The sequence below is a fragment of the Salminus brasiliensis genome, chromosome 18 (genome assembly GCF_030463535.1).
Source record: "Salminus brasiliensis chromosome 18, fSalBra1.hap2, whole genome shotgun sequence".
Classification (NCBI taxonomy): domain Eukaryota; kingdom Metazoa; phylum Chordata; class Actinopteri; order Characiformes; family Bryconidae; genus Salminus; species Salminus brasiliensis.
The window spans coordinates 12,630,183-12,657,039 of NC_132895.1; the positions used below are offsets into that span (position 1 = coordinate 12,630,183).

At 41.4% G+C, this 26,857-nt stretch overlaps 2 protein-coding genes across 2 annotated transcripts; one reads left to right on the plus strand and one right to left on the minus strand.

Annotated features, from left to right (window-relative positions):
• Window positions 1–1,030: 1,030 nt before the first annotated feature.
• Window positions 1,031–21,486, plus strand: slc45a2 (solute carrier family 45 member 2). The gene is made up of 7 exons (XM_072662085.1): window positions 1,031–2,253; window positions 3,348–3,524; window positions 9,879–10,225; window positions 14,299–14,442; window positions 16,016–16,139; window positions 17,839–18,044; window positions 21,172–21,486. Exons 1-7 carry the CDS (start codon window positions 1,803–1,805, stop codon window positions 21,397–21,399), a joined length of 1,677 nt encoding a protein of 558 aa, XP_072518186.1. The 5' UTR covers window positions 1,031–1,802; the 3' UTR covers window positions 21,400–21,486.
• Window positions 21,487–21,841: 355 nt separating this feature from the next.
• Window positions 21,842–26,543, minus strand: rxfp3 (relaxin family peptide receptor 3). The gene has a single exon (XM_072662086.1). The coding sequence runs from the start codon at window positions 26,277–26,279 to the stop codon at window positions 25,053–25,055; it is 1,227 nt and encodes a 408-aa protein (XP_072518187.1). The 5' UTR covers window positions 26,280–26,543; the 3' UTR covers window positions 21,842–25,052.
• Between the last annotated feature and the right edge of the window lie 314 nt (window positions 26,544–26,857).

Here is a 26,857-nt window from a genome sequence, read left to right on the forward strand (position 1 = left end):
CTGCGTGGAGCTGTGGCCTGGCCTCTGCAGGTTAAGTCTGACTGTGGTGGGTGGTGTACCATGAGACGTCAGTGAAATTGTGTGTCTCACATGATCTCTTTGCAGTATCCCATGACGAATGTGAGTGCACTAGGGGGATGTGTATCCACGTGTGAACTCGCAAACAATTCTGAAATGTATAGACTTGGCTCAGGAATATACTGCATAATCTGTAACGAAAAATAGTCAGTCCACCCTAAAATTAAATTGATCCGATTAACCGATTATGAATCCTTTTTTTACGTTTGAATTAAATTCTAACTAACATTTCTTAGTTCTGCATCTCAGTTTAGTTAACAATGCATATTTGAGTTGAGCAGGGTTAGGACTGTCTATTCGCAGAGTCTGATCATGAAGGGTTGTGGTGTTGATGGGATTTCTACTGATGGTCTCCTGTCTCAACAAGCAGGCAGTCAGACAGTTGAGCAAGCCATGTTCATTTCTGTGTTCAAGACATAACAGAAAGGTATATTTACTCAGAACTGGGTTTTTATGTAGTGTAGTTTCACATCTCTCAAGTGGCACAACAGTCTAACTGCTGCTCATCAGGGGTAAGAAGATCTTCAGCTTGATTTAGGGCGTGTCGGTGTGTCTTCGTATTAACGTATTGTAGCAACAGGGAAAGTACACCTTGCACAGCTAGAAATGCACAAAAGGTATGAACTAAGTCTCTAAATTAATCATGGGTGTGTTTCGGGCATAACATGCAGTAAACCAATCACTGTGTAATTTACTATTCACTTTAAGAGCTAGGTGTGGTCTGACTTTGGCGCATTGCCACAAATTTGCCTGAACACACCTCATTTCGAGACCACCACACCCACGTTGCTATTTAAATGATGCAGGCGGGGTGTAACATAGCAATTAGCATCGCGTTGCGCCTTGTGCTGGGTGTAAGATAGGGTCCCATTAGTTTAAATCTTCGCAGGGGCTCAGTGCTCCACTGTCAAAAGCTAAAAACAATGAACAAACTGAGGGGCACAAACACAGACTAAAAACCCTACAAAATATCTTAGGAATTTTAGCTGCAGCTCATTTACTAATGTTTTTGACTTGTGTTTTTGACCAAACTGAGATGCAGAACTAAAAGATGTGAGTTAGGAAGAAAAGTTTTTTTTTTTTTTTTTTTTTTACAGTGGAAGGAAAAGGTTGTAGTGGCGGCATTGTAGCATGCCTTTCACTCAGTGCTAGAATGCTCCCCCTACCCCCCTTTAAAGCTTGAGCACTCCCTGTAGATCACATGTTACATCATTTGATAGAGCAAAAAGTGGACAGCCCACTGCAGTGGGAAACCACAAAAGAGGCCTTGTGAGTAGTCAGCTTGGAGAAGTTAAGCCAGTGTTACCTAGAAGGTTCCCAAAAAGAATTAAAGCAAAAAAGAAAACAAGAAACATGTGCTCGTAAATAATTACTGTAATTTCGTGCACCAGCTCAGCTCACAACCACCGTCCTTTTGCCAACAACAGTTTCATGCCAAGCTAGGAATTCTCTGTGAAGCAAAAAGAGCAACGGGAGAGAAGCTTCTCAACCCCTAATCTTTGTCACGTGTTTACAACTTGCTGGAGGCCTTTTGCAACACAAGGGGAGGAAAATAGAGGCTTTTTTTTTTCATTCATCCAGATCAGGCAACCACCTTCTCTCTCTCCTCAGTTCAGATCAAATCTTGAGGGCTACTCAAGCGCTCCTTTCGCGCACCATTTGCTCAGCTATGCAGTAAAGATTAGTGGGAGCAGGTTTCTGAGTGGTGGTCACCAGTGTGAGCCATGACTCTACTGAGCGAGGAAAAGCCTGCCAGGTTCCCCGAACCGGGCAACCACATCACGGCCATGGAGCCCTACTCGATGGACTGCAGAACTAAAGGGGACTTTGTGGACTCTGTGGAGTCGGCCGTGTTCAGCGCTGTGGAGCCTCCAAAAAGGTCGCGAGGCAGACTTATCATGCATGGAATGGTCATGTTTGGAAGGGAATTCTGCTACGCTGTGGAGGCAGCATTTGTCACGCCTGTGCTGCTCAGTGTGGGACTTCCTCGGAGCATGTACAGCCTGGTGTGGCTCATCAGCCCCGTGCTGGGCTTCATCCTCCAGCCGGTCATCGGCTCAGCCAGTGACTATTGCCGCTCACCATGGGGCCGCAGGAGACCCTATATTCTGTCACTGGGGATTATGATGCTGGTGGGCATCACCATGTTTCTCAATGGAGACACAGTGGTTTCAGGTGGGGCGATACTAAATACTAAATAATTGGAAGGAAATATGAAAATGATTTGAATCCAATAAATTCAGTGCCTCACTGTGTGAAATGTGATGTGAAAGTTGTTAGGAATTTTTTTTGATGGTTCTTTGAGTAATACTACAGAAGATCTACTTTTGGTTCCAAAATGAACCGTGTTTATAATAGAGATGTGTGAGTGTGACGAACCTTTACATCAAGTGAAGGTTGTTGTAGATTTATAAAAGGTTATTTTACAATCAAGGATATGTTTTTCTTACAGTTTTTACACATTTTCAAAATTATGGTTCTTCACAAAAGTGTTTTTTCTTTCAAAAGATTATATGGCATCCTTCAAAGAATAATTTGAAGCCCCTGATAATTAGTAATTAGCAATTAGGTGATGAGCTGGCTTATTTGCAGCTAATTTACTGGCTGTAATCCTGTGTAAAAATTTTACACAATGTATTCTCATTAGAGACGTGATTAACCATAGCTCCCCACAGTGTAATAATGTCACAATGTTCCACAAAATACATTTTTCTATTTTCTATTTTAGCACTGCCACTCAAAAAAGTTGCTCTGACTTTGGCCATCATGTTCTTGTCAGTGGAAAAGTTCTAAGCTTCCTACTTTATGCTAAGCTAATTAGCACTACAGACATTAGTCAGTCAGTGCAAATGGGCTCAGTCGTTAATGAAATGTGAATAATTTGAATACTGATTATTTTGGTTTTCTAGTTTTGTTGTATTTCTCTGCTCATTATTTGTTCTGTACCGTTCTCTACCTAAGCCCTAATTGGCCGAATACCCACGGAGCATTAGGTGTTACATCATTTTCTGGCAGTAGGGTTTTTCTTTTAAGGTTTTATTCAAAGCCTTCAAGGGGATAGATATGGTCTATTTTTAACCCCCCAAAAAATCCGGCAAATTTGTATTTAATTAAAAGAAGCAACTTTGTACTTATCTGTTTAGGCAAGGAATGAGTAAAACGCTAAAAGGTGTTTACATAATTGAGAGTCCAAGCTTCTAGCCTGTCTGATTTGTCTTAAAAAAAAAAGCTCTGTTGAACCTGAAGTTTTGAATGTGTTGTTCTTACAGCCATAGTGCGGCACAGGGGCGTAAAGAGGACCTGGTCCATAGTAGTGGTCATGTTCGGAGTGGTGCTGTTTGACTTTGCAGCAGACTTCATAGACGGGCCTGTGAAAGCCTACCTGTTCGATGTCTGCTCCCACCAGGACAAGGAGAGAGGCCTTCACTATCATGCCCTGCTTACTGGTAAGAGGAGGTGCTTCAGTGCAGTCATGTGGAAAATACCAGCCTGTTACACCAAGGGTTGGTTTCCCAAAACACACAAGGTAAAGCTACACATGTCCAAATGTTTGTGGACACCCCTTCTAATGAATGCATTCGACTACTTCAAGCTATTTGCTGACACAGAAGTGCAAATGCACACACACACACACTTTGTCTAGTCTCTGTAAAGAAGTAATACCAACATAATAGGAGATATAGCAGAGAATCATGAACCTGTTGGACTCATATCTAATACCTGCCTAATACCAGGCGTGGACTATAAGGGTATAAGGTCCTCCAGCATTGAGCAGTGGAGCAGTGGAATTGGGTTCTATGACATTTTGGTGCTCCATTCAATACTTTTGGGATGAGGTTGGGTGGTGATCATCCAACATCCTGATCTTACTAACACATTTGTCACTAAATGCAATCAAATCCTCACAGAAATGCTCCAAAATCTAATTGAAAACCTTCTTCACTGGACAGTAGAGACAGTCTTACTCTTGATTTAGGAAGAAACAGTAAATCAGCTGGTGTCCCAATACTTTTGTCCATATAGTGTTGTGAAATTATAATGATTTCACAGCATTTTGGAGATCTGCAGTCATTGAAGCCTTGGTATCTAATGGTAACTAATGCACTAGTCTTTCTTCCACAATGTAAAAATAACTGGGGTCTTATTTCCTCACCTAGACAGGGCTTTGATTTCAGAACACTTATAAAAAACGCATTCAGAAACAAAGACATAAGGATACAAATAGAATCTTAAACTGCATCTGACTCAGTCATGTCAACACATACCAAAACAGCGAAACACCCGGGAGCTGGGTCTGACCCACCTTTCTTTTCTTTATTCCTACTCCTGCAGCTTTTCTTTTTTTTCGTATATATGATTCCTTTGTTAGTACGCTTTTGCAGCCTTTGAAATTCCTGTGTTGTTTGGATGCTGTACTTTGCTCGACATGTACTAGGTTTCTTCTTCATTATACAACAGTTAGTTCCAGCCACGTGAGCTGATTGGTTCAGAAGCATTCTAACCGTGTTATTTCACCATAACAGCACGTTTTTCGCCCCAAACACTGTATCCCGCCGCAGAACACTGTTGCTATAAATCGTATAGTGCTTGCTAATGAACCAAGAAGTAACTGAAATGCCCTGAGCAAAGAAAGCAAGCAACCTAAAACACAACGTAAGAGGATTAAAACAAGAATACACAAAAACAACAAAAGAAACAGAGAGAAAAAAAAGAAAAGAATTGGTCTATGTAAGGAGCTGGAGAAGGAACAACAGGCTGTGCAGTGGGTAGTGTTCGTTCCTGTGGCACAGCAACAAGCTGCTTGTTAAGGGGTGATAATTTCCCTTATAGGAAATTCTAACAATAGATCATATTAAATGGTTCATTCACAGCTCAAATGATTTATTTTTTACTTTATTTATTTTCAGTACCACAGTTTTAAAGCAATGGAACACTCAAGGTTGTGTATAATCGTGAAATAACATAAATACAACTTCATCACAGCTGTGCTTTCTAGCAAATGTCAGCAAGAATGACCAGAAACGAAACTATTAAGACAAGAACATCTAATTCAATTAAACTATGAGTTTAATTAGATAATCCATGTAAGGAGCTGGAGAAGGAACAACAGGCTGTCCAGTAAGTGAGTGAAGTTTGTTGCTGTGACCAAGCAACACGCAGCTCGTTAAGGGACGATAATTTGGTGGAAGGAAATGCCAACATTAAAACATATTAAATGGTTCTTTCACGGCTAAAATGATTTATTTCTAACCTTATTTATTTTCCAACCTTTTGTATTAAAGCAACAGAACACTTGAGGTTGTGTGTTATTGTGAAATAACAGCATGACTGTGAGAAATATGACATTCGCCTTCAGCTTCATCATCGTGTTATTCCATGACAACACACTCTCTCTTGTGTTCTGCTGCTTTAATAAATCAAGAAGTAACGTAGCTAAAAAAAACTAATAAAACTAATGAAATACAATAATTTCTTACTTTATTCATTTTCCAAACTGTTGTATAAAAACAATAGAACATTTGAGGTTGTATGTAATCCTGAAATAACAGCAAACACACTTGTCTTCAGCCCATGTCTGTTTATCTGGGCAGTGTGTGTTTAATTGTTCAGCAAATGCTAATATTAGAATAAATATAATACTATAATGCAAATAATAATTTGAGCATTGCATTTTTATTGGAGCGTTATTCAGTATATGGACAAAAGTATTGGCATGCCTACTCATTCATGTTTTTTTTTCCTGAAATCAAGAGTTTATCCTCCTTTTGTTGGAGTAATTAACAAGTCTCTACCTTCCAGAGAAGACTTTCTTCTAGATTTTGGAACACTGCTGTGAGGATTTGATTGCATTCTGCAACAAGATTGTTAGTGAGGTCAGGATGTAGGATGATCACCACCCCACCTCATCCCCAACTTCCCAACTCCTCTCAAAAGCATTGGATAGAGCACCATCATTCCAGAGAGCTCCACAGCCCAATGCTAGGGGGCTTTATACTTCTCTAGCCCATACCTAGCATCAGACATGGTGCCAATATGTTAATGTTTATCTGCTCCAGATAGTCCTATTCTATTGGCAATACTTCTACTCTACAGAAACTACACAAGCTGGCAAAAATTAGAAATGGTGTTCACAGACATTTTGACACATAGTGTATCTTTACCATTCCCAGGCCTCTTCTCAATGAGGAGCAGCGCTTGCACTTACCATCAAATACCTTGTTTATCTAATCAGGCCTTTATTAAAGTAAATCACGTTAGCTGCTTTTGAACTAATCTAGTGGCTGGAGTTCACAGAGAAGTCAGCCACCAAACCTGTGTTCTTCTAATTGCATTACGTTTCTAACCAATACATTTAAAGAACTTCATTCCTCATAATTAGTGCTGATTTTAATCGTATTACTGTGTTTGTTTGTATTTATTTTAATATTATGATGCGGTTTACAGGGGGAAAAAAAGAGTTACTGCTGAGATGAAGTGCTTTATCTTTCTGCCTAAGACTTCTGCACGTTGCCCTTGGCATCTTGCTGACGTAACCAATCTAGCAGCTCACCATGTGAATGGCGGCAGCAGACCCTCTAGTGGGATTATGCAGCGCTAACATCAGCCAGGAGGTTTGGAAACCACGTGCAGGAAGCACCTGCTCGTTTCCTAAATCTTAATGTCCAGTGCAGTTTACACGTTGAACTTCAAACCCGAGGCACTCGTCCTGGTTTCTCAGTGTTTCATCATCTCCAGGTAGAGGCCTGAGCCCCCTCTTAAAAATAGATAAATGTTTGGGTGATGAGCTCACTTTGAATTTTAAGAAGGCAAAAACAAGCAGACAAAAAGGTATGATGTGTTAATCCAGCCTCATTTGCAAGAATCCAAAGAAATACTCAATTTAGGATGAGACCCCATATGTGGTGCTTACTCACTATACTTAATATTACATAGCTCACTGGTGATGCAGGACTCACTATTAAAGGAGGGATGATGGAGAGCAAAATTGTCTAGAGTGCAGAAAAACAGACTCAATGAAAGGTGATCACTGTAATAGTCCCACATCCAGATACTGACAACCATCCCAAACTACATTGCTAAAAAACTAAAGATGCTAAAAGTGAAAAATCCTTCAGTGGGTGGGTGGATGTGCTTTCAATTTTCAATAGTTCAAGCTTTTTTAAGCTTAATCCATGTCTGCTATATCTGTGGCGTATGGTTAAGTAGAATATACAGTATTGTCAGCATTGATATTGTTCTTATTCATAAAAGGGAAACCCATTTGACCTTAAAACATTGCTCAACAAGTTTTCTGATCTTTTACTAAGTGCAGGAAAATGTGTGGACACAATTGTCCAAGGTACACGCTTTAAAATAATGGTGCATCAAATGAGCACTTTTGAGCAGTGCCATAAAAGAAACGTCACAAACATGGTTCCATAAAGAACCATGTTTGTGATGGAGATAGAGATAGATATGGAGTGTGTAAAGACCTTTCAAAGGCCTCTACACTTACACATCTCCATCACTATTATGGTTCTTCTGTGGCATCCCTCAAAGAGCCATTTAAAGCCCCATTATTTTTACAAGTGATTTACTGATTTCCCAAATCAGGAAATAGAGATTTGGTTGGAGAAAAAGTATTCCTTTAAAGAAACTTTTTGAAAGGTTCCTTAAGGATTGTTTTTGTTCCATGGCATCAAACCAAAGAACCTTTTTGCCACTTTTATGTTCAAGTGGCCTCAGTTGCCAACTTTGCCTCAGTTAAGGTGTTTAAACTGGTGTTTAAACTCGAAATGTGTAATGATGATTAGTGTAAAACCATGTGTGAGTGTGGCTTTACAGGAAGCAGGCACAGGTTGGTGTGAGCGTGCTCAGAGTGCTCTAATCCAGCCCAGGCTCAGTCATGTGCTGAAATCATGGGTTGAAGCTGAGAGCTGCACAGGCACATGATCAGGCCGTACTGCAGCTCCAGGCTATGTGTGTGTGGGAGTGTGTGTACGTGGGAGGATTGTTTGGTTTCTATCTTATTATAATCTTTTGCACATTATGAGATTGTAAAGGTCACAATGTGATGAAATGGTCATTTTAATTTAATTTTAGTACAGTGCCCTCCACAAATATTGGAACACCAATTTTACATGAGCAAAACACTCAGTCGAATAATCATCATTCCTTGTTCACACTTGAGGACTCTTCTTTTAAGGTCATGCCATAGTTTTTCTATGGGGTGTATATCAGGGCACAGGAATTGTCATGGCAAAACCTTGATTTTTGTGTTGATGTGGTTCGGATCATTGTCCTGCTGGAAGATGTTTAGGCTGTTTAGGCTTCACTGGCACTTCATGAGTCCCATGTATCAAAACAAGTTGACCAGTACAGATCCACCACCATTTTTCACTTTGAGATACTATGAGGTACATTACAGTGCCTCTATGCCAAACACTTAAAGAGATCTGTATCCTCATCTGACCATAGAACATGATCCCACTGAAGTTCCAGGAATATCTGGCAAACTGAAGGAGCTTGAGTTTGTTGGGCTTTGGCAGCAGAGACTTGCTGCTGGCAACCCTCCCAAACAACTTACAGCTATGAAGGTGCCGTCTGATTGAAGATTAGGAGGCATTCTGACTGTAAGATCTGTGCTTTTCAAACTGTGATCCTTAAAGATTCTTCTGGGCTTGACAAAGTCTATAATCAGATATTAGAAAAATATTTGATGTATGATAAGGTTTATTTTCCCTTATTATGTTTTCTTCACTGTAATTATTGTAATTGTAGTTTTTGTAATATTTGAATGAAAGATCAAAAGGATAAGCAATACAAATTGTCTTTCCAGCCATTTAGCCATGTTTAGTTTAGCCAAGATTTGATGTTTAATTTTTTATTGATCATTTGATCAAAGTATAACTGAGTGGAGTGGAAAAATCAAGATGAGCAGCTTTCCGAATGTGCTTCAGCTTTATAAATTATACCAGTGAAATTCAGCTTGAAGTTTATGAATTATACCAGTGAAAGTGATGAAACTGGTTCTTGTGATGATTTCTGCATGTAATAAAATAAATACCTTGTTAAATATCTTATTTCATGAACACAGTCTAATATGATGTAATCTGAAGCCATGCTGTGTACAATATATTAATTTTTTAGTTTCATATAACATTTCCAGGACTTCCAGGACAGGAAGTCTACCTAACTTAGTTAAGACACTGTTGAGGAGAACATGCTGAAAGCTGGAACAGTAGTGGATCACATATGAAGCTGTTAGAATCTGCATTTGCCGTTTCAGCTATCGTTGACCAGTGTCATGGTCAGATCCTCAGCATGTTCTTCCTGAAATCGTTTACTGTTGTTGGTTCTTGTGTTCTGAGCTCACCCTCTAAACCTTATGCTCAGCTTCTTTTCTTCAGCTGTTTGGAGATTTCCGTTCTGAGGCTACTGCTTTGTTGTTCTGAAATCTTGCCTTTAAAAGGAAACAGTTTTGCTCCAAAAAACATATTTCACTGGGTTGCATCAGGTTCTGGTCCAAGATGATTGATGTCGTTTGTTCTATTAAGTTATACAGAAAGCTTAGAACGGTTAGTTAGGGTGAACTTATACAGAAGATATACAGTACTAATTACTGATACGTTACTTATATACATTTGATTTCCTGCAGAAGAATGAAGCAGATGTAAATGAATGAGTGAATGAATGTAGAGTGTCTCTAACAGATGAAAAGGTTGCAGCAGCTGTTTGAAACCAGTACATTTATAGTAATCAGTGCAAATTTCAGGATTTACTATCAGCTCTTTGAAAGCCTGTGTCATTTTACCCCGCAGGTTTGGGCGGAGCATTTGGTTACCTGATTGGCGCAATGGACTGGGGCCACTCCGCTCTTGGAGTCTTGCTGGGCTCTGAGTACCAGGTCATCTATTTCTTCTCAGCACTGACCTGGAGCTTCTTCCTCACTGTGCATCTCTTTAGCATCCCTGAAAACCCTCTAAAGAAGCAGCACTTCTTCGAGTCCACTTCCCCAACCGCACCGCTCATTGTGGCTTCTAACGGCACCGGCTATGGGGCCTTGCCCAAGGAACCGGTGCCCACACCTGAGATCCGACCTCGCTCTTTTTCTGCCCTCAGTGAGGCCAACGCGGTCACATCCAGCGCCAAGCAGCCCAGCAAAGAGGTCAGTTATCTTGTCCACCCTGCTCCCTGCCTGTCAACCTGTGTGCCTTTCCCAGTTTCTTTCCAGCTGCATGTTATTCTTGTCCTCCAACAATTCACCCCTTGTTTACCTCCTCATTTTAGCAATTTTGTCTTTTTGCTGGAATCTAGGCTCTGTGATTTGTCATGAGATGGCCTTTTTGGTCTAAGTCAGCCGTTCCTCATTAGGGGCAAAATAAAGCATGCAATTATTTGATGTTGTTTTGGTGTCTTATATCGAATTCGTAATAACTATGCTGTGTTAGTCATTGCAAAAGTTTAGAAAGCAACAATTTCAGACATTTCAGACGAGATCCTGGCTGGAACTTGCCATTAGCACTCTTCTTGTGCAGCACAAGAGTGTGTTAATGAAATGCATTATTGTACTTTGTAAAGTTGCTTTGCCATGTAAAAAAATATGTCTAATTGCAGTGGTCTGCTTCATTGGACAGCCTTCTGCCTGAATTACCACAATCAGACATGCTCTTGACAAAACCACAGCCATGCCTCTTAAGCCCCGGAATTGGTCATGCCAGTGAGTCATATGAACCGCTGCTGTCTGTGCTCTGATGCAGCTGCTGAGAGCTCTCCAAGAATTTAGCACCGAGCCTCAAGTTATTGTAGAGCAAACCTGTGCAAACTCTACTGCAATGCTTAGGATCTGTTAAAATGATGAATGGATTCACCTTTTCCAGCACATACAGTCCCTTTTCCTTGCTATATTTTCAGTTACTGAATGCTAAGCTTTTTTTAATGACTTATTCAGGAAATGTATGGATTGAGGGTGAATAATCTGACATTTCACAGCAATCCTGTTATTTCTGCGATCTTTCTCAGAGTCCTTCAATGATTAACTGCCTGCTTACCATCACACAATAGGCCATCTGTCCTGGAGACTACCACATGAGCTCCTCTGCAGCCTGTTCAGCATCTAGCGACTGGTGCTTTTCACAACATGATCAGCACAGAAGGCTGTGGTTATGTTTAGAATGAGAAGGAAGATGAAACAGAGAAGAATACAGTACATACAGAGAAGACTGTAGATACCTGAACACTGCACTTTTATAGAAAAGGGTTAAACCCTTGGTCATCTGCAGTGGGGAATAGGCGATTAGGTTTATATTGATATTTAGTGGCATTTGTCCAAGACAGAGTGAGACACAACAACCTGAGTTCATAATTTCAGCTTTAAGGCGCGTTAGTCAAGATTTATAAAGCTTGTATATAAGCATGATCAACCTGACCATGGTAGACAACCAATATGACCAAGCTTGACTATGCTGGTCGACCAGCATGACCAACATGACCAAGCTGGTTGACCCCCAAACCAATATAACCCAACAAGACCATGTATGCCGAAGCTTAACCGTGCTGGGCGACCAGCATGACCTAACTGGTTGACCATGCATGGCCAGCCTTACCAAGCCTGACCAACCTCCAAACCAGCATGACCAAACATGATCAAAATGTTGATGTTGATTGCAAAATGCAACATACACTGTGCTGGTTAGGAGCTGGTAAACCAGCTAGCTTACCAGCAAAGGGTATGTTTTCGATTACCAGCTTTTCAACCACCTTGACCATCAAATACCAGCTTAGACAATTCGAAACCAGCTACCAGCAAAAGCTGGCCTTGAGCTGTAATTTTCAGCAGGGTAATGGCATAGGCGTGTCATGATAACCATTTTTTGGACAATATATTGTCCCAAAAATAATTGCAATAAACAATATTATTATCAATTTAAAATCATTTCATTCCAATGATAAAATGTTAATATGATAAAGTAAAATATTGCAATGACACCATTTAGTGAGCAATATCCTAAATAAAACATAAAAATTAAACCACTTTGTTTAAACAAAATTGACACGCTAAGTAAATATACTAAGTAAACACAATAGACAAAACAGGTCAGCAAAAATGATTGTCTACATATTGAACGATAAGTCGATAACGTAATGATCATGACAGGCCTATAATGGTGCGCTAAAGAGTGTAGACTTTTATACGTAAGTATGTAGTGTGTAAACACTCTCAGACCTTCACTCATCCAACAAACTGTCTAATATCTCTGCATTCATTGTTCTGTGTCACATCACATAGACAAGGCAATATATATTCATATCAGTGGAGGGCTGACCTTGCTGCGTGACAGGGCGTTTTATTTCATAGTAGGTGAGACTCATCATTAGAAACTGAAACATGATCCTGCCTTAGTATTTCTCTGACTAGAAAAATAACTGGTAGTAAAAGTAAACAGCAGGCCAGATATAACTAAAATAATTGACTGCGTGTTTTGCTAGAAAGGAGAGAGCATTTTCCCGTTCATTCATTGAGAGAGCATGAGGACTGTATCAAACGTCAAGGGAAGCAAGTAGTAAGAGAATTCATCCTAAAAATATCTTACAGTATTCTCTCTCAGTGATCTCCCTCTATAACGAAGCCTTCTTTTTAGTAGGCCTCTTTCTTTGCTTCCATGACCAGGTAATTGGTTTAGATAGGCTTCCATCATTTCTGCCTCATTGGATTGAATTTTTAAACACTTGCGGAGGCGGAAGAAGCCATGAAGATCCGTGGTAATGGACTGTGGACGGATGCTTCCTTAGCCTTATTTATCACAGCTTGCAGCACTAGTTTAAATAAATGTGCTCATCTCTTAATGGTTCCACAGAGCCTTTCATAATTGCCTCTGTAAACAAACACATTTGCTCCTGCCCAGCCGCATCATGTGTGCTGTCACTAAATGCATTGTGCAGTCAAATCAGAACAGAATCTTGTACAACTAGCCATAGCAGTGTAAAGAGTGCTCTTCTTCTCTCTGGTTTTAAATCAGCGTCACAGCTGAACTGAAAGGCCTTAAAGTTTAGGGGGGAGTTCAGCAAAAAATCTAATTAACATGATTTATCACTGACCCCGGATGCATTCCATCAGCCAAGACATGCTTGGTAGCTGAAGCTTCCTTATTTAGTTTAGAAGGAGATATGCTAGACTAAAGTTGCTACCAGATACTAGACTTGGGCTGCCACCAATTTCTTGTAGTTTAGAACATGGTGTGACCTACATTTGTCTAGAAAAAACAAATGAAACTTTTTACTAAGCTAAATGTTGTAGCAGCCTTTTTGAGAATAAATGGAATAGGGGGTATCAGCCCACACACTGCAGTCCAGTTTGACAGTGGAAGAGTATAGTGAGATGGTATGGGGGTGATGATTTGCTTCCAGGTTTAGCTTAAGTGTTAATCTATTCATATATATTTACTACATAGTTTTTTACAACTTGTTGATGTAGCCTTTTAAAGCAAGTAACTGAGGAGTGTAATGTGATTTTACCCAGATGAGAGTCCTGTGAAGTTCAGTGTTGGTTAACGATGTAAAGAAGCACACAGCAGATATCAAACATGCCTAGGCTGATTTACTGCACTTACCACTTACTGTGGTAAGTGATAAATCATGTGAATATTTTTTTTTAAATAGGGCTATGTATGTCCAATCAGAATAGGTTATCACTTTATCCAAATGAAAGTATAATCTTTTATGAAATAAAAAAACAAATTTATTAATATAATATATATATTTTTTTATTATAACTGGCGTTATTGAGGCTGTAAATCACAATAACCTGTGTGTACTGACTTAAGTGAATGTGAGCCCAATATACATTATACAATGATGTTATTACTAATACTTTAAATAATCCTTCCTGTTACTTCTTAAGTATAAATGTTTCATTTCAAAGTAAGTTGTATTCATAGTTTTTATAGTTTTTTTGCTGGTCTCACTTTTCACATGCTGCATTTTGTGCACCCCAACATGTTTAAAAAATTCCAAATATGGTGATGTTCATTTCTTTGCCCAGTCTTGTACCAAAGTACAGCTTTACCTTTTTTTTGGCTGGAGTTCCTTCTCTGATGGTTTATGTGTGAATAATCTGCTTAAGGAATCTTAATTTCTTTCTTTCTTAATTTGTTTGTTTGTATGTGTGTGTGTGTGTGTGTGTGTGTGTGTGTGTGTGTGTGTGTGTGTGTGTGTGTGTGCGCGTGTGCGTGCGCACTGAAGGTACGGAAGAGGATGACTCTAAAATCCTTATTGTCAGCCATGATTAACATGCCTACCCATTACCGTTACCTGTGTGTGAGTCACCTGCTGGGCTGGACTGCTTTCCTCTGCAACATGCTGTTCTTCACTGACTTCATGGGGCAGGTTAGTATTAGTAGTCTCTTCATATGGAACTGCATTTATAGCTGTAATTGAATCTTTGAATTTGAAAATAGAAATGCTGAAGTGGAATGAATGTACAAAATAAGGCATGCTGTTTATTGTTTGATTTACATACTGTTCATCTTAATTTATTGAACAGCCTCCAAAATTAATTTAATCAGCAATGAAAATACATCATTACTTGTGAGTCACACTGACAGATCAATTATTTTGACGTTGGGAGTTTTTGAACAGCTCACTGATTGACGTTCAATTTAGATAGATGGTGGAATGATGCCTGAATAATTCAGCCTGTTGGGCAGAACAATGAAAATAGTATGCTGATGACGAAACCTTCAGATGACCGTCAGTTGCTATGGCCATGCAAAAGGCAGGCCTACAAAGTGTTTATTAGTACCCGCCTCCCCCACTTCATTACAGGCCCAAAGTGATGGTGTGCTGAGTCTATGTACATTAGTAAATAATGTAATGTAATGTAGGTATGTAATGGAAAAAATAATGAAAAATGTAATTTAGGAAGCAATTTCTTGAGAAAAGGTGTGAAAGTCCTACCTCAGCTGTGCAAGTGTTTTAAAGCTGTAGTAAATGATGCTCTTCTCAAGTTCTGAATGTGAGGATAAGCTTCCTGTTTCTTTCCTTTTATTTGGTGCCATAGCAACAAACAGCAGTGGTTACACTGGGTACAATTATAATCATTTCATTGATGATACCATTGCAAACCACCAATCAGAATGTGGTACATTTCAGTTTTACCAGCACGACCACTGAACTTTCTGGCTCTAAATTGTCAGGTATGATTACTCATCACCTCCTGCCAGAGATGCAATCAACTCCACAGTGGACAAAAGTGTTTAAAAAGTGCTAAACCATATTTTTGAGAACTTTTGACTTCAGTGTATTTTATGGTAAATAACAAATGAGTGTACTCACTGTTAAAATTGCCACCTGTTGCTATGGCAGCAATGAAGCTAAGAAACTAAAGGACAATGAAGCGTATCTCCATATTTAAAACTTTGGAGCTCTTTGCAGTGCTCAGCTGTAAGCAGCTTGAAATTTGAATATCAATTGATTTGCGAATCATTGCTTGCATAGCTGATGAAGAACTTCCATCCGAGGCGTCTGGTTTCTCCAGAACTTCATGCGTGGTGTACCCTACGTTATGGACGGTGAGAATGTTAAGGCAGTTTGTGTGGTGGGGAATGAAGATTTCTGTTTCTCAGTGGTGCATCAGAGACACGAAAACAACCCATGCTGCTCACAGCAGAGTGGGTGATCCATAAGCTATTATCAGGTGCCTGGCCCAGCAGTCCTCTTTCACCTTGCCGAGGCAGAATAAAAAAACTTTATGCTTTGGCTGTGAGTAAACTGTCTGATTGTGTTATCACTGCTGGGTCTCCTGTTGAAAGGTTCTTACCTGTTTACTCAGCATTCTCTCCTGCTGCCGGCTCTTGTTTGTGTGCCTTTTTACTGAATGATAGTTCAGTGTTGCTTGCATGATTGATGCCATGTTTCAACTTGGGGTTTTGCTGGTATGTCTGTGTGTTCCACTATACAGATTGTGTATAAGGGGAACCCATATGCTGCTCACAACACCACCGCTTATGCCACCTATGAGAGGGGGGTAGAAGTGGGCTGCTGGGGGCTCTGCATTAATGCTGTGTCCTCTGCCCTCTATTCCTGTGAGTATTACTGTACAGACTTGTGTGTACCTTATCCTTGTACCTTTTTAGAAATTATGGTTTCGTGATGCATCCATAGTAACTGTGGGTGAGTGATCATAGGTAGACAGTACACATTCTGTGGTGAGAAGAGAATGAAAGACCTGTCACTATAAAATGACTGAATAAATCAAAATAGCTGAGAGGGGACTGAGAGGGGACAATTAATATTTATTACTAAGGAGCAGATTGCTGAGGGCTATTATTAGTACTGGCCCATGTTTTCAACCAAACATAAGGCCGATCAATAAAGAATTTCCACTGACACTTTAATTTAGTTCATTTAGCCTCAACGCCTGCCTAAAACCCTGATCCATAGACCTCTAAGGACGTTTTGTCATGTTTCAGTTTGCCACTAGATGAGCCCAGAATCAGTTTTGTCAGTGTTTTTGAGTTTCAATGCACATACATTTTGTCCCAACTACCCCTCCACAATATCAAAAACTGTGTCATTTCAATTGCAGGCTTTTTAAATAGTTTAAATAGAAAGAAAGCAACAGGTGTTTAAGTCATGATAAAGGTGTTTACATGATAAAGGCTGGTCCCTCAGACCAGATAAAGTTTAGATTAGAGCTGCATGTTAGCTGTTTTGACATTGAGTTGTGAGTGACATTGTGACTGGATGCATCTCCACCCGTGTCATTAAATAGCTGTGCAGGAGTGTACGTTTGCTTGTAGCAGTACTTAATGATATATCAGAGGACCCAGTGAACATTGGGAGCGAATTTACAGCTGACATATCAATATGTTAACAAAGTATGATTATTTTTTGTCATATCCTTTGAGAGCGTCTAATAGAAATCATCTAACAGAAACCATTTCCACCCTGCTGTCTGCCAGTGTTGATTATTATTTCATGTCCTGTTATTGTCATGTCTACTCATCTTTGTGAAATGTGCATGAGGGCTTTATTGTTTGTTGATCAGTATGTTAAACAAGCACACAAATAATTACAGACTGAAGTCCATCTGTTTCTCTGCATACTTGGTCTTTTCACATTCTTCAATGGTCAGGAACCCACAGGACCACTACAGAGCAGGTATTATCAGGGTGGTGGGTCACTCTCAGCACTGCAGTGACACTGACATTGTGGTGGTGTATTAGTGTGTGTTGTGCTGTGGATCAGACACAGCAGTACTGCTGGAGTTTTTAAGCACATCAGCATCACTGCTGGGATAAGAATAATCCACCAACCAGAGAATGGTGGTTGAGCAGCATTCTGTGACAACTGATAAAGAACTAGAGGATCAAGACAGACTGTGCAGCAACGGATGAGCCTCTGTCTCTGACTTTACATCTACAAGGTGGACCAAATGGGTAGGAGTGTCTAATAGAGTGGACAGTGAGTGGACACAATGTTTAAAAACTCCATCAGCACTGCTGTGTCTGATCCGCTTGTACCAGCAGAACACACACTAACACACCACCAACATGTCAGTGTCACTGCACCTGCGTTGTGGTGGTCCTGTGGGGTCCTGACCATTGAAGAACAGAGTGAAAAGAGTCATATGAACAGACCGACTACAGTCTGTAATTAGAGAACTACAAAGTGCTCCTATGTGGTAAATAGAGCTGATCACATGGACAATGGGTGTAGGAAGGCTATTATTGTGTATCTTATTTAACACTTTACTGCATAATTTGTTCCATGTCCAATCAGATGTGCAGAGACTGCTCTTACCCTACATTGGCCTTAAGGGACTCTACTTCATGGGCTACTTTGTCTTTGGTCTGGGCACCAGTCTCATCGGCCTGTATCCAAACATCATCTCCACTCTGTCCCTGTGTAGCGTCTTTGGCGTGATGTCCAGCACCCTTTACACCATCCCGTTCAACCTCATCTCAGAGTACCACAAGCAGGAGGAGGTCAGTATCAGTTTCCACCAGAACAAAGAGCTGAACTTGCCCAGTCTGATTCACTGCAGCATTAAATCACATCCTACATCTCTTGGCTTCTGTCATTGTACTGTATCTTCTGTGAATTGTCCTTCTTTCTTTTGTGAGGAAAATGAGTTTCATAATGTGTGCTGATAAGTGTGCCAGCAACAGGATATGACTCATTTTACTCTCATAATATGGCAAGAATTCTATAACGCACAGTAGAAATAAAAGTAATTAAGTTAGTTAATACAGTGCAAAATGAAACAACACAAAAGAGACTCTACAGACTGCAATTTTGTAATGTTATGATACCTGGAGCTCTAGTGGGTGCTGCCCTAGAAACAGGTTTTAAGTGCTACTTTTTTTTTTTTTAAAGTGTGCTGCTCTTGTTTTTAGTGTGCTGCACTCAAGTGCAGTGAAGCTGCTCATGTAGAGAGTATTTATTTCATTCCCAATGATCTTTGTCTCACATAAGCTGAGACTGCTTCACCTTTCGTTCAAGCAGGTCTGGTTCACTGAAAAGAAAATAGAACAATCAGAAATAATTATTGGCATTAGAACACATTTTATAGCAATTATACCTTAAAATAACATCTTTGAAGCATTCTAGTGCTGCACTGATTTTAAAAAGTTTCGAGCCGGAACACTTTTACTGCACTATGTAATTTGGTGGAGACCTCTCAGGAAAACTGTGTAACGCCTCAGTCCACATGCTTGAATTACACTCCATAACTCTAGGGGCCCATAGGAGATCTTCATTACTGAAATCTCTGCAAAATAAGGATGCGTGTTGTCGGACAAAGCCTTGTATCTCCAAAATGGCAACTTTACAGAAGAAGGAAAAGGCCTTCTTAACATTCGAAAGGAAGTCCGTCTAGAATAATTTTATTTTTATGTAATTTTGGTTCATTTCTAGTTGTCCATTCACCATGAAATCTTGATAAAATAAAAACTAAAAGAAAACAACTGCCAGATTCCTGGTTATATCAAAACATATAAAAAATAGCAAAAACAAAAGGTTTTTGCATGACAGAGATTATATTCTGTCATGGGCATCTAAAAATTGAGCAACATGGTTTCCGTTGTGGAGCCGTTTGTCATCAGTATGTGATATATCTAACCGTAACTTTGGGCATGACAGATTGAAATACTGTTCCTGGACCCAATGTGCTGTTGATTTTAGTTCTTGCTGAAAATTTCACTCCATCTCTTTGTCAAATCCACTTTGACGATACTTATTCCAAGACCAAATGACACTATTTATCAGAGGCACCCTCTCAAATTTCCTTCCGCTTAATGACGATGTCTTGCCAGTGGTGGGGCTTTTACAGGATTAATTGGAAAGGCTGTGAATGAAGAATCACAATATATCAACCCCCGGGACTCTGACTGATTAACACTTTAACACTTGAAGTGTTGACAAAAGTTGAGACTGATTGATTATGAACCTCAGCAAACATCCATTTTTTGCTTCCACATTTCGTCCTAGAACAAGTCCTTCAGATGCAGAGTCCAGCACGTTTAAGGGATTTCCTTTGTTCAAACACACCTACTATACTCTTAAAAATGTGCCACATATTTATAATAATAATAATAATTCATTGTTTGGTTGAGCGATGCCATTGAAGAACCATTTTTGGTTCCAAAATGAAACATGTATGTTAAAAAATGTGTGAAAGTGTGCTTTCTTTTACAAGCACGATTCTTTTGGCATTGCTCAATGGCTATTTGTAGCACCTATATTTTTAAGAGTAATTAAGACTATTTGATCCAGGTGTTCTTGAGTGGGATAATCACCAAACTATGATGGACACGGGCCCTCCAGGGCCCTCCAGGGCCGTTCCAGACGAACAGCACTAAAGACTTTTAAGACAAAAAAAAGCCCTAAACAAGAAATGCACCACCCAAAAAACACCCAGGCCTCCGAAGTAGCAGCTGTCTATGATGTTGGTAATGAATTATGCTTATAGCAACACTTGGTAAATGCTTTCCTATCTCCGCTCGGTGAACAGCTGCTGGCACCAAGAGCACATGTGTGCATTGTTCTAATTAGCTCCAAATTATTGAGCAGAGCACTAACTGGACGGTTACATAAAATTTCTAAAGAACACCTGTGCTTGAGAGTCTATGCATATATTTACTTATTATGTGAAGCATTGTCTGACATGCTTACAGTTGCTGCACAGTTTTAGGGTCTGGGTGTCAATTGATATGTTCTGAATGCAAGTTATATAAAAAATATACAATACAACTGCTTTATTAAAAACTCTGCACTTGTCCTTCCACTCGCTGGCCACTTTGAGGTCCATCTGCCTTGCAGGTCTATTAACACATCAGTAGACATGGCTTGTTAGTGTGTTTATTGCTGGTAGGAGTGTATCAGGCACAGTACATATGGTTTTTAAACTTCAGTGGGCAATTCTAGCTTGTGAGTGGACCACCACTCAAAAATATCTGGCCCCAAGACATTAGCAGCAGATCCTTTAAGTCCTGTATGTTGTGAGGTGGGGCTTCAATGGACGCATCAATGAGCCTTTAGGCCCCCACGACCCTGTAAGATAAGATTAGATAGCACTTTATTAACCCTGAAGGAAACTGCAGGCGAAAACTGGAAACTGGAAACTGTTGCCGGTTCACTGGTTGTCCTTACTGACCACTGCATACCATAAAAAACCCCCACAAGACCTGCCTGATGTTTTGGAGATGTTCTGACCCAGTCATCCAGCCATCACAGTTTGGTTCTTGTCAGAGTGGCTCAGATTCTTATGCTGGCTCATTTTTCCTGCTTCCCACACATCACCTTCAAAAACTGACTGTTCACTCGCTGCCTAATATATCCACCCCATGACAGATGCCACTGTAGATTAGGATAATTATTGTTTTTCATATCAGAATGTGATAATGTTACGGCTGATGCATATTGCAAAATTGCAACTTTACAGGAGAAGATTAAAAACCTTACTAACAGAGATTTTATTCCATGTCAGTTTGAAGCATTTCTATTAGCCTTTTTATTATTTTAGTATTATGAAATTTTGTGCAACATGTTGTACACATATTCATGTCTTATAGCTAATTAATATCTGCTTCTGTACTCTCTCTCCTGCCACAGGACCAAAAAAAACAGGGCAAGGAAGACCCATCCGCCCAGGGCCGTGGCACAGGGGTGGACTGTGCTGCCCTTACATGCATGGTACAGCTTGCTCAAATCATAGTGGGAGCCGGACTTGGTGCTCTGGTCAACCTGGCTGGCAGTGTAGTAGTGGTGGTTCTGTCTGCATCGACCATGTCCCTCATTGGCTGCCTCTTCATCGCTGTCTTCATCAGACACGTGGATTAAACCCGGTCAGACTGGCAAATCTACATATAACAGTTACCTTTTTCTGATGGCCTCTTTTGTTTGAAAACAGTCATTTTCAGAAGTTCATGGCTGGGACTCATCCACTAGCAGCGTCGCACTGCTATGTGTGCATGCCTTGTTCAGATGATGCAGTCTGGTGATCTCAGCAGTCTCAGGCAAGGGACCCTTACGCCATATTTAAAAGAACAGGCTTGGCATTTGCTGGGCCTGACAAAGCAATTGCGTATAATTCAAAAGGAGTTCATCAACTAGAAAGGTCATGCATGTTTAGCCCCCTCTGTTGGGCTTGCAGTCTGAGCAGATTCCCATGTGAAGGAGATCCTATGATACTCCAAATCTTTGAAATCGAGCTGAAATTCAGGTTTCTAGGTGGTGCTAATATGAATGGAGGCCAACAACCGTGGAATAATAAAGTGAATCCTTTCAGTGAATTTGCTTTATTTCAATTTTTTTATAGTTTTTGAGGGTTCTTTGTTCCCTCACTCATAAAGGACAAATGTGTTTTGACTTTGACATACACTGATCTAAATGCAAGCATTGTTCTCTAGTTTGAGTTCATAATAAAGCAGAACATATTGATTACTCCCACTTGACGACACAATGTTGCACATAAACACGCTGTACATGTGATTTGTCGTCTGTGAAATAGAAACGAATAACTTGAGCTGATCTGCTTGGCTTAGTCCAAAAAAATTCAGTTGCTTGCTTTCTACAGTTACACCCTGCCATTACATTCAGTAAAAAAAGGTCATCAAAAATAAGACCTTCTGCCAACAGCAGAAAACAGTGGAGGCGGAGGGAGTCCTGGTTTGAAAATGCTTTTAAAATCGTTCCATACAGTCTCAGCTAGGCTGGCCATAAATGCCAGTAGTGAGGAGCAAGTTTAGAGAAACAGTCATTCTTTATGGCAGCAAGTCACTGCCACATTCAGTGCTGAAGTATTTGTCCACTTACTTCTCAGCCACTAGTAAACCAATGGCATCGTTGACCTTGATCAATCACATATCAATCATATATCCAAGACATTGCATTGCTCACACTGTGTGATGTCTCTTAAAACTCCAGTCAGTGGCTGAAAGGGGAAAAGGCACGGCCTACTCAGAGGCAGCACTCATGTTGGGTTTGCTTTCAATGCTGAAAAAAAAAAAGGTTTGAGATTTTAGGTGCTGTGTGAAGGTTCTTCTAGAAAAATGGGGGGTTGGGCTTTACGTCTTTCCTGGGGCTGGACAAGCTGAGTGTGTGTGTGCATGCAGGTTTTATTAGCTGAATGCATTTATTAGAAGGGGTGTCCACAAACATTTGGACACATAGTGTGCCCTGGCTATATTATATCAACAACTACTAAGTAATTACTTACTGGTGGCAAAATAGTCATTCCCCACTGTTCGTGGATGCACAAGGTTGTGGTATACCCAGACAACTATGCTGCCTTCACAAATTGGCCAGATGGTGGCGCCACAGCAGGTAGTGTTTTGTTTAGAAGCTGGACCTGATTTTTAAATAGGACCTAATGAGCCCCAATGAATTGAGACTTACTGGCATTTAAGATGAATCTCAAAGTTTACATCAGACTATCTGCAGTCATGTGCAAAAGTTTGGACACCTCAGTTCGGATGACATTTTTTGGAGATCTTCTAGGTGAAAATATGTCAATGCATCCTATGTGATGAAAAAAAATAAATATGGCATTTTCTATTAATGTTTTTGTTTTACATTTCATAAATCATAGCATATAAAATGTGCAATAACCTATTTTAATTTCAATTAAGAATATGTTAAATTAGGTAAATAAACAGATGGTGTGCATTACAATATGCTCTCTGCAAAGGATTTGTACTTTTTGTTTTTAATTTAGAAAATTAAAATATGTCATTTTTGCATATGACTGTATTTGGATCACAATATTACTGAATATTATATCTGGCACACCACTGGTCAAATACAATGTACATGTATACAGTGTATAGTGTACAATATGCAATGTACATATTTTGATAAAATACATATTTTGCTACATTATTTGAATGGGATTACATCGTGTCGCAGGCTGTGAATGGTCTGCCTGAACAAGGTTACCGTGGATGAGATGCATTGTGAAGAGTGCAGATGGAAGCTAACTGTTGAGGTGTGGGCTGTGAGGTGTACAATTGTGTAAGTAGTCACATGAGAGACCCAAATAAGACTTTAGGGGCCGCAGTGTAATTGCCCCTTGCCTACACCCCAGTAGTTACGCACTGGGGGGGACTCAGACATGACTTTATTTACATGTCTTCTTGTCTTGAAGTACTGCCTAAGTAGGCTGCCTTTATTCCCCCAATTTATGAAACACCTGCTGCCTCCCAAGACTAACTAACAAGGCAGCCGATACTACCGTTTAATGCCATATCAGGCAGTCCCTTGCAGTCAAAAATTAAGGTGCTACAAAGGATTCTTTGAGCGTTGACATAAAAGACCACATTTTTTAACCATTATTTGTAAATAGAAATATTTGAGTATGAACCTTTTCATCAAGTGAAGGCACATTAATCCTTGCCCTCACACATCTCTTTTACACACGGCTCATTATAGAACCACAATTATGGAGTTTAGAGACACTGACTGTTCCTGGACATCCCTCTGAATCGTCAAGCCAAAAACATAAGAGAGTGGTTATTGAATTAATTTGTAAATAAAGAAACAAACAAATAGGAGACCACAGAGAATGTGTGCTGTCCAGTGCAAACAAAGGGTTTGAACAGTGCCATAGATATCTCTCTTTTGCTTTCCTAAAAACGTCTCAACTGTGCTTGGACGAACACAGGGTTAGACGTTCAATGGCGGTGCTCTGCACTGATTAAAGCAACACTATGGAAAACTGGCATTTCTTCAGGAAGTGTAATTTGCACTTTAAGCCATTACTAAAGGACACGTTTGTTTGGACGAGCTGAGAGATACAGAACCATGACCGAGAGTGACAGAAGTATGTGGACTGAGATGGTGGAGTAATATTACAGGATTTTAGACGGATGACTGATCAACCAGCTTTAACAAAGTTCCATACTGCAGTTAGCAGCATGCTGAGCCTGGAGAAGCAACGACGGCAACGCTATTCTCCCTTTTACCTTCAAGTCAGTGGAGCGTTACAGTGATTTTGAAGCTGCTCTTTTTAGGTGACATTTATATGACATAGTGTTGCTTTTAAAGAACCATTTTGTCGTAGAGATGAGTGAGTGAGAAGAGCCTTTAAATATGTAAAATAAAAAAATGACATCAAGTAAACATTAAGAAGATTCCTCACACTCTCAAATCTCTATTACAGACATGGTTCTTTATGGAGACAAAAGAGGTTCTTTTGCTTAAAGAACCTTTCTTGCATTGCCTGTTCTTGGCCAGCACTCTGATCCTTCAGGCTGAAAAAGTAAGAGGGTGGCTAGTGCCTTCATTTGTATATAAATAAGTCAATTAAAAAGTAAATAAATTAACTGATTAAGATCACCCCTGTGTCCACTGAGCATCCATGGTGTCCTAGTGCCAACAAAGAACTGGAGCAATGCCAAAAGAAACCACTTTCACTTTCCAAAAAGTTCAGTGTCAACGTTCTGCACTAAGAACCACACGTCCCAAGCCAAGGACCTTTCAGGAGCATTCATTTCTCACGTGCTGTTGGGGAGGAGGTCATTCCTGCCGTTATAAATGACCACGCCAGGTGGATAGAAGATGAGGCTGGGTTCGGGGGCTCGGGGCACGGCCAGCGCGGCTCCCTGCTCCTCATGCTCAGGCTTCGTGGACGCCGTGAAGGGGCGCATGGTGGTCACCGTAGGGGATGCCATTTGCCAGAAGAGCCTCTTGAGGGCCTTGCGGAACTCTCTCCTCATCAGGCAGTACAGGATGGGGTTGAGGCAGCTGTTGGAGTGCGCCAGGCACACGGTGACGGGGAACACGTACACCTGCGTGGTGTAATACTCGTAGCTGAAGTGCACGGCGTTCAACTTGATGAGGATGCCCCAGGCGGTCAGCGCCTGGTTGGGCAGCCAGCACAGGAAGAAGGACAGCACAACGATGGTCACGGACTTGGTGACCTTGGAGCGCCTCTTGGCGCTCGAGCTGTTGGAGTGTTTGCTGGTGACGAAGCGCAGCAGCAGCAGGTAGCACACGGAGATGATGGCGAAGGGGATGAGGAAGCCCAGCAGCACCTTCTGCGCGTGGTAGAGGCCCAGCCAGAACTGTGCGTCGCCGCTGCGGTCCGGGAAGCGCAGCAGGCACAGCTCGTCGCCGCTCACGGCCGCCGTGGTGGAGAAGATCGCGTGGGGCAGCGCGGCCGCGCTCGCGCTCGCCCACACGGCGGCGCTGAGGCATTGCGCGGGGATGCGCACGCGCGTCCGCCGCCGCCGGTTCTCCAGCGCCGATGCCACGGTACGGTAGCGCGCCACGCTCATGGCTGTGAGGAAAAAGACGCTCGCGTACATGTTGGCCGCCGTCACGTACGACACGATCTTGCACATGGCCTTGCCGAAGGGCCACGCGAAGTCCAGCGCGTTCTCCACGGCCCAGAAGGGCAGCGTCAGCACGAACTGGAAGTCCGTCACGGCCAGGCTGGTTACGAACAGGTTGATGGAGGACTTCTTCCACGCGCGCCGCGACTTCATCAGGTAGAGCACGAGCACGTTGCCCACCAAGCCCAGTGCGCACACCACCGAGTACACCACAGAGATGAGGATCCTCAGCACGGCCGAGCCGTCCGCCACGAAGTTGCCCTTGTCCAGGTCAGCGAGGTCCGGCGCGTCGCTCCACGACTGGTTCAACTGGCCAAAAGTCCTGTTGAACGCGAGGCTGCCGTTGAGTCCAACGCTCGCGAGCTGGACGCTTGGACTCTGCTGCATCACGCCGTCCGCTCCCTCGCGCTCACATCCGCGCTAATGCAATGCAAGCGAGCGCACTGGAAAACAACACAAGATCAAACACAGGGAAACTTCCGCGCTCTCCATCTCCTGCGCGCTCTCCGCGCATCCCCGTTAACGCTTAACTGAGTTTCCAGCCCTCGACTCGCTCCAGCGCGCGATTAGTGCAGCTCTCAATTGCTGCTCCTTTCCATGCGCGCGCTGAAGTAAACAGCCTCGTGCACAGCCGCGCGCCTGTGCTGAGCGAGGTGAGATCGGAGGTCTCTGCAAGCTGTCGTTTGTAGGGGCTTCGTTTTTTATGGATTGGAGTCAGTGCGCCTGGATTGGACGGCGCGTTTTTACGCACGCAGGCAGCTCCAGCCAGTGTGTTCAAAGCGAACACAGGGAAGCCAGTGATTATCCACGATTTTGAAGGTTGTTTGTAGATTGGGTTGTTCGTGGGTTTCCAGAATTCCCAGATGGGTGATTCAGGAATAATGCACCAGTCTCGTGCGCAGATGTGCGTCAGTTCACAGACTGAGCAGAGTAAGAAATTTGAGAAAAATATCTGTCAGTGCCAG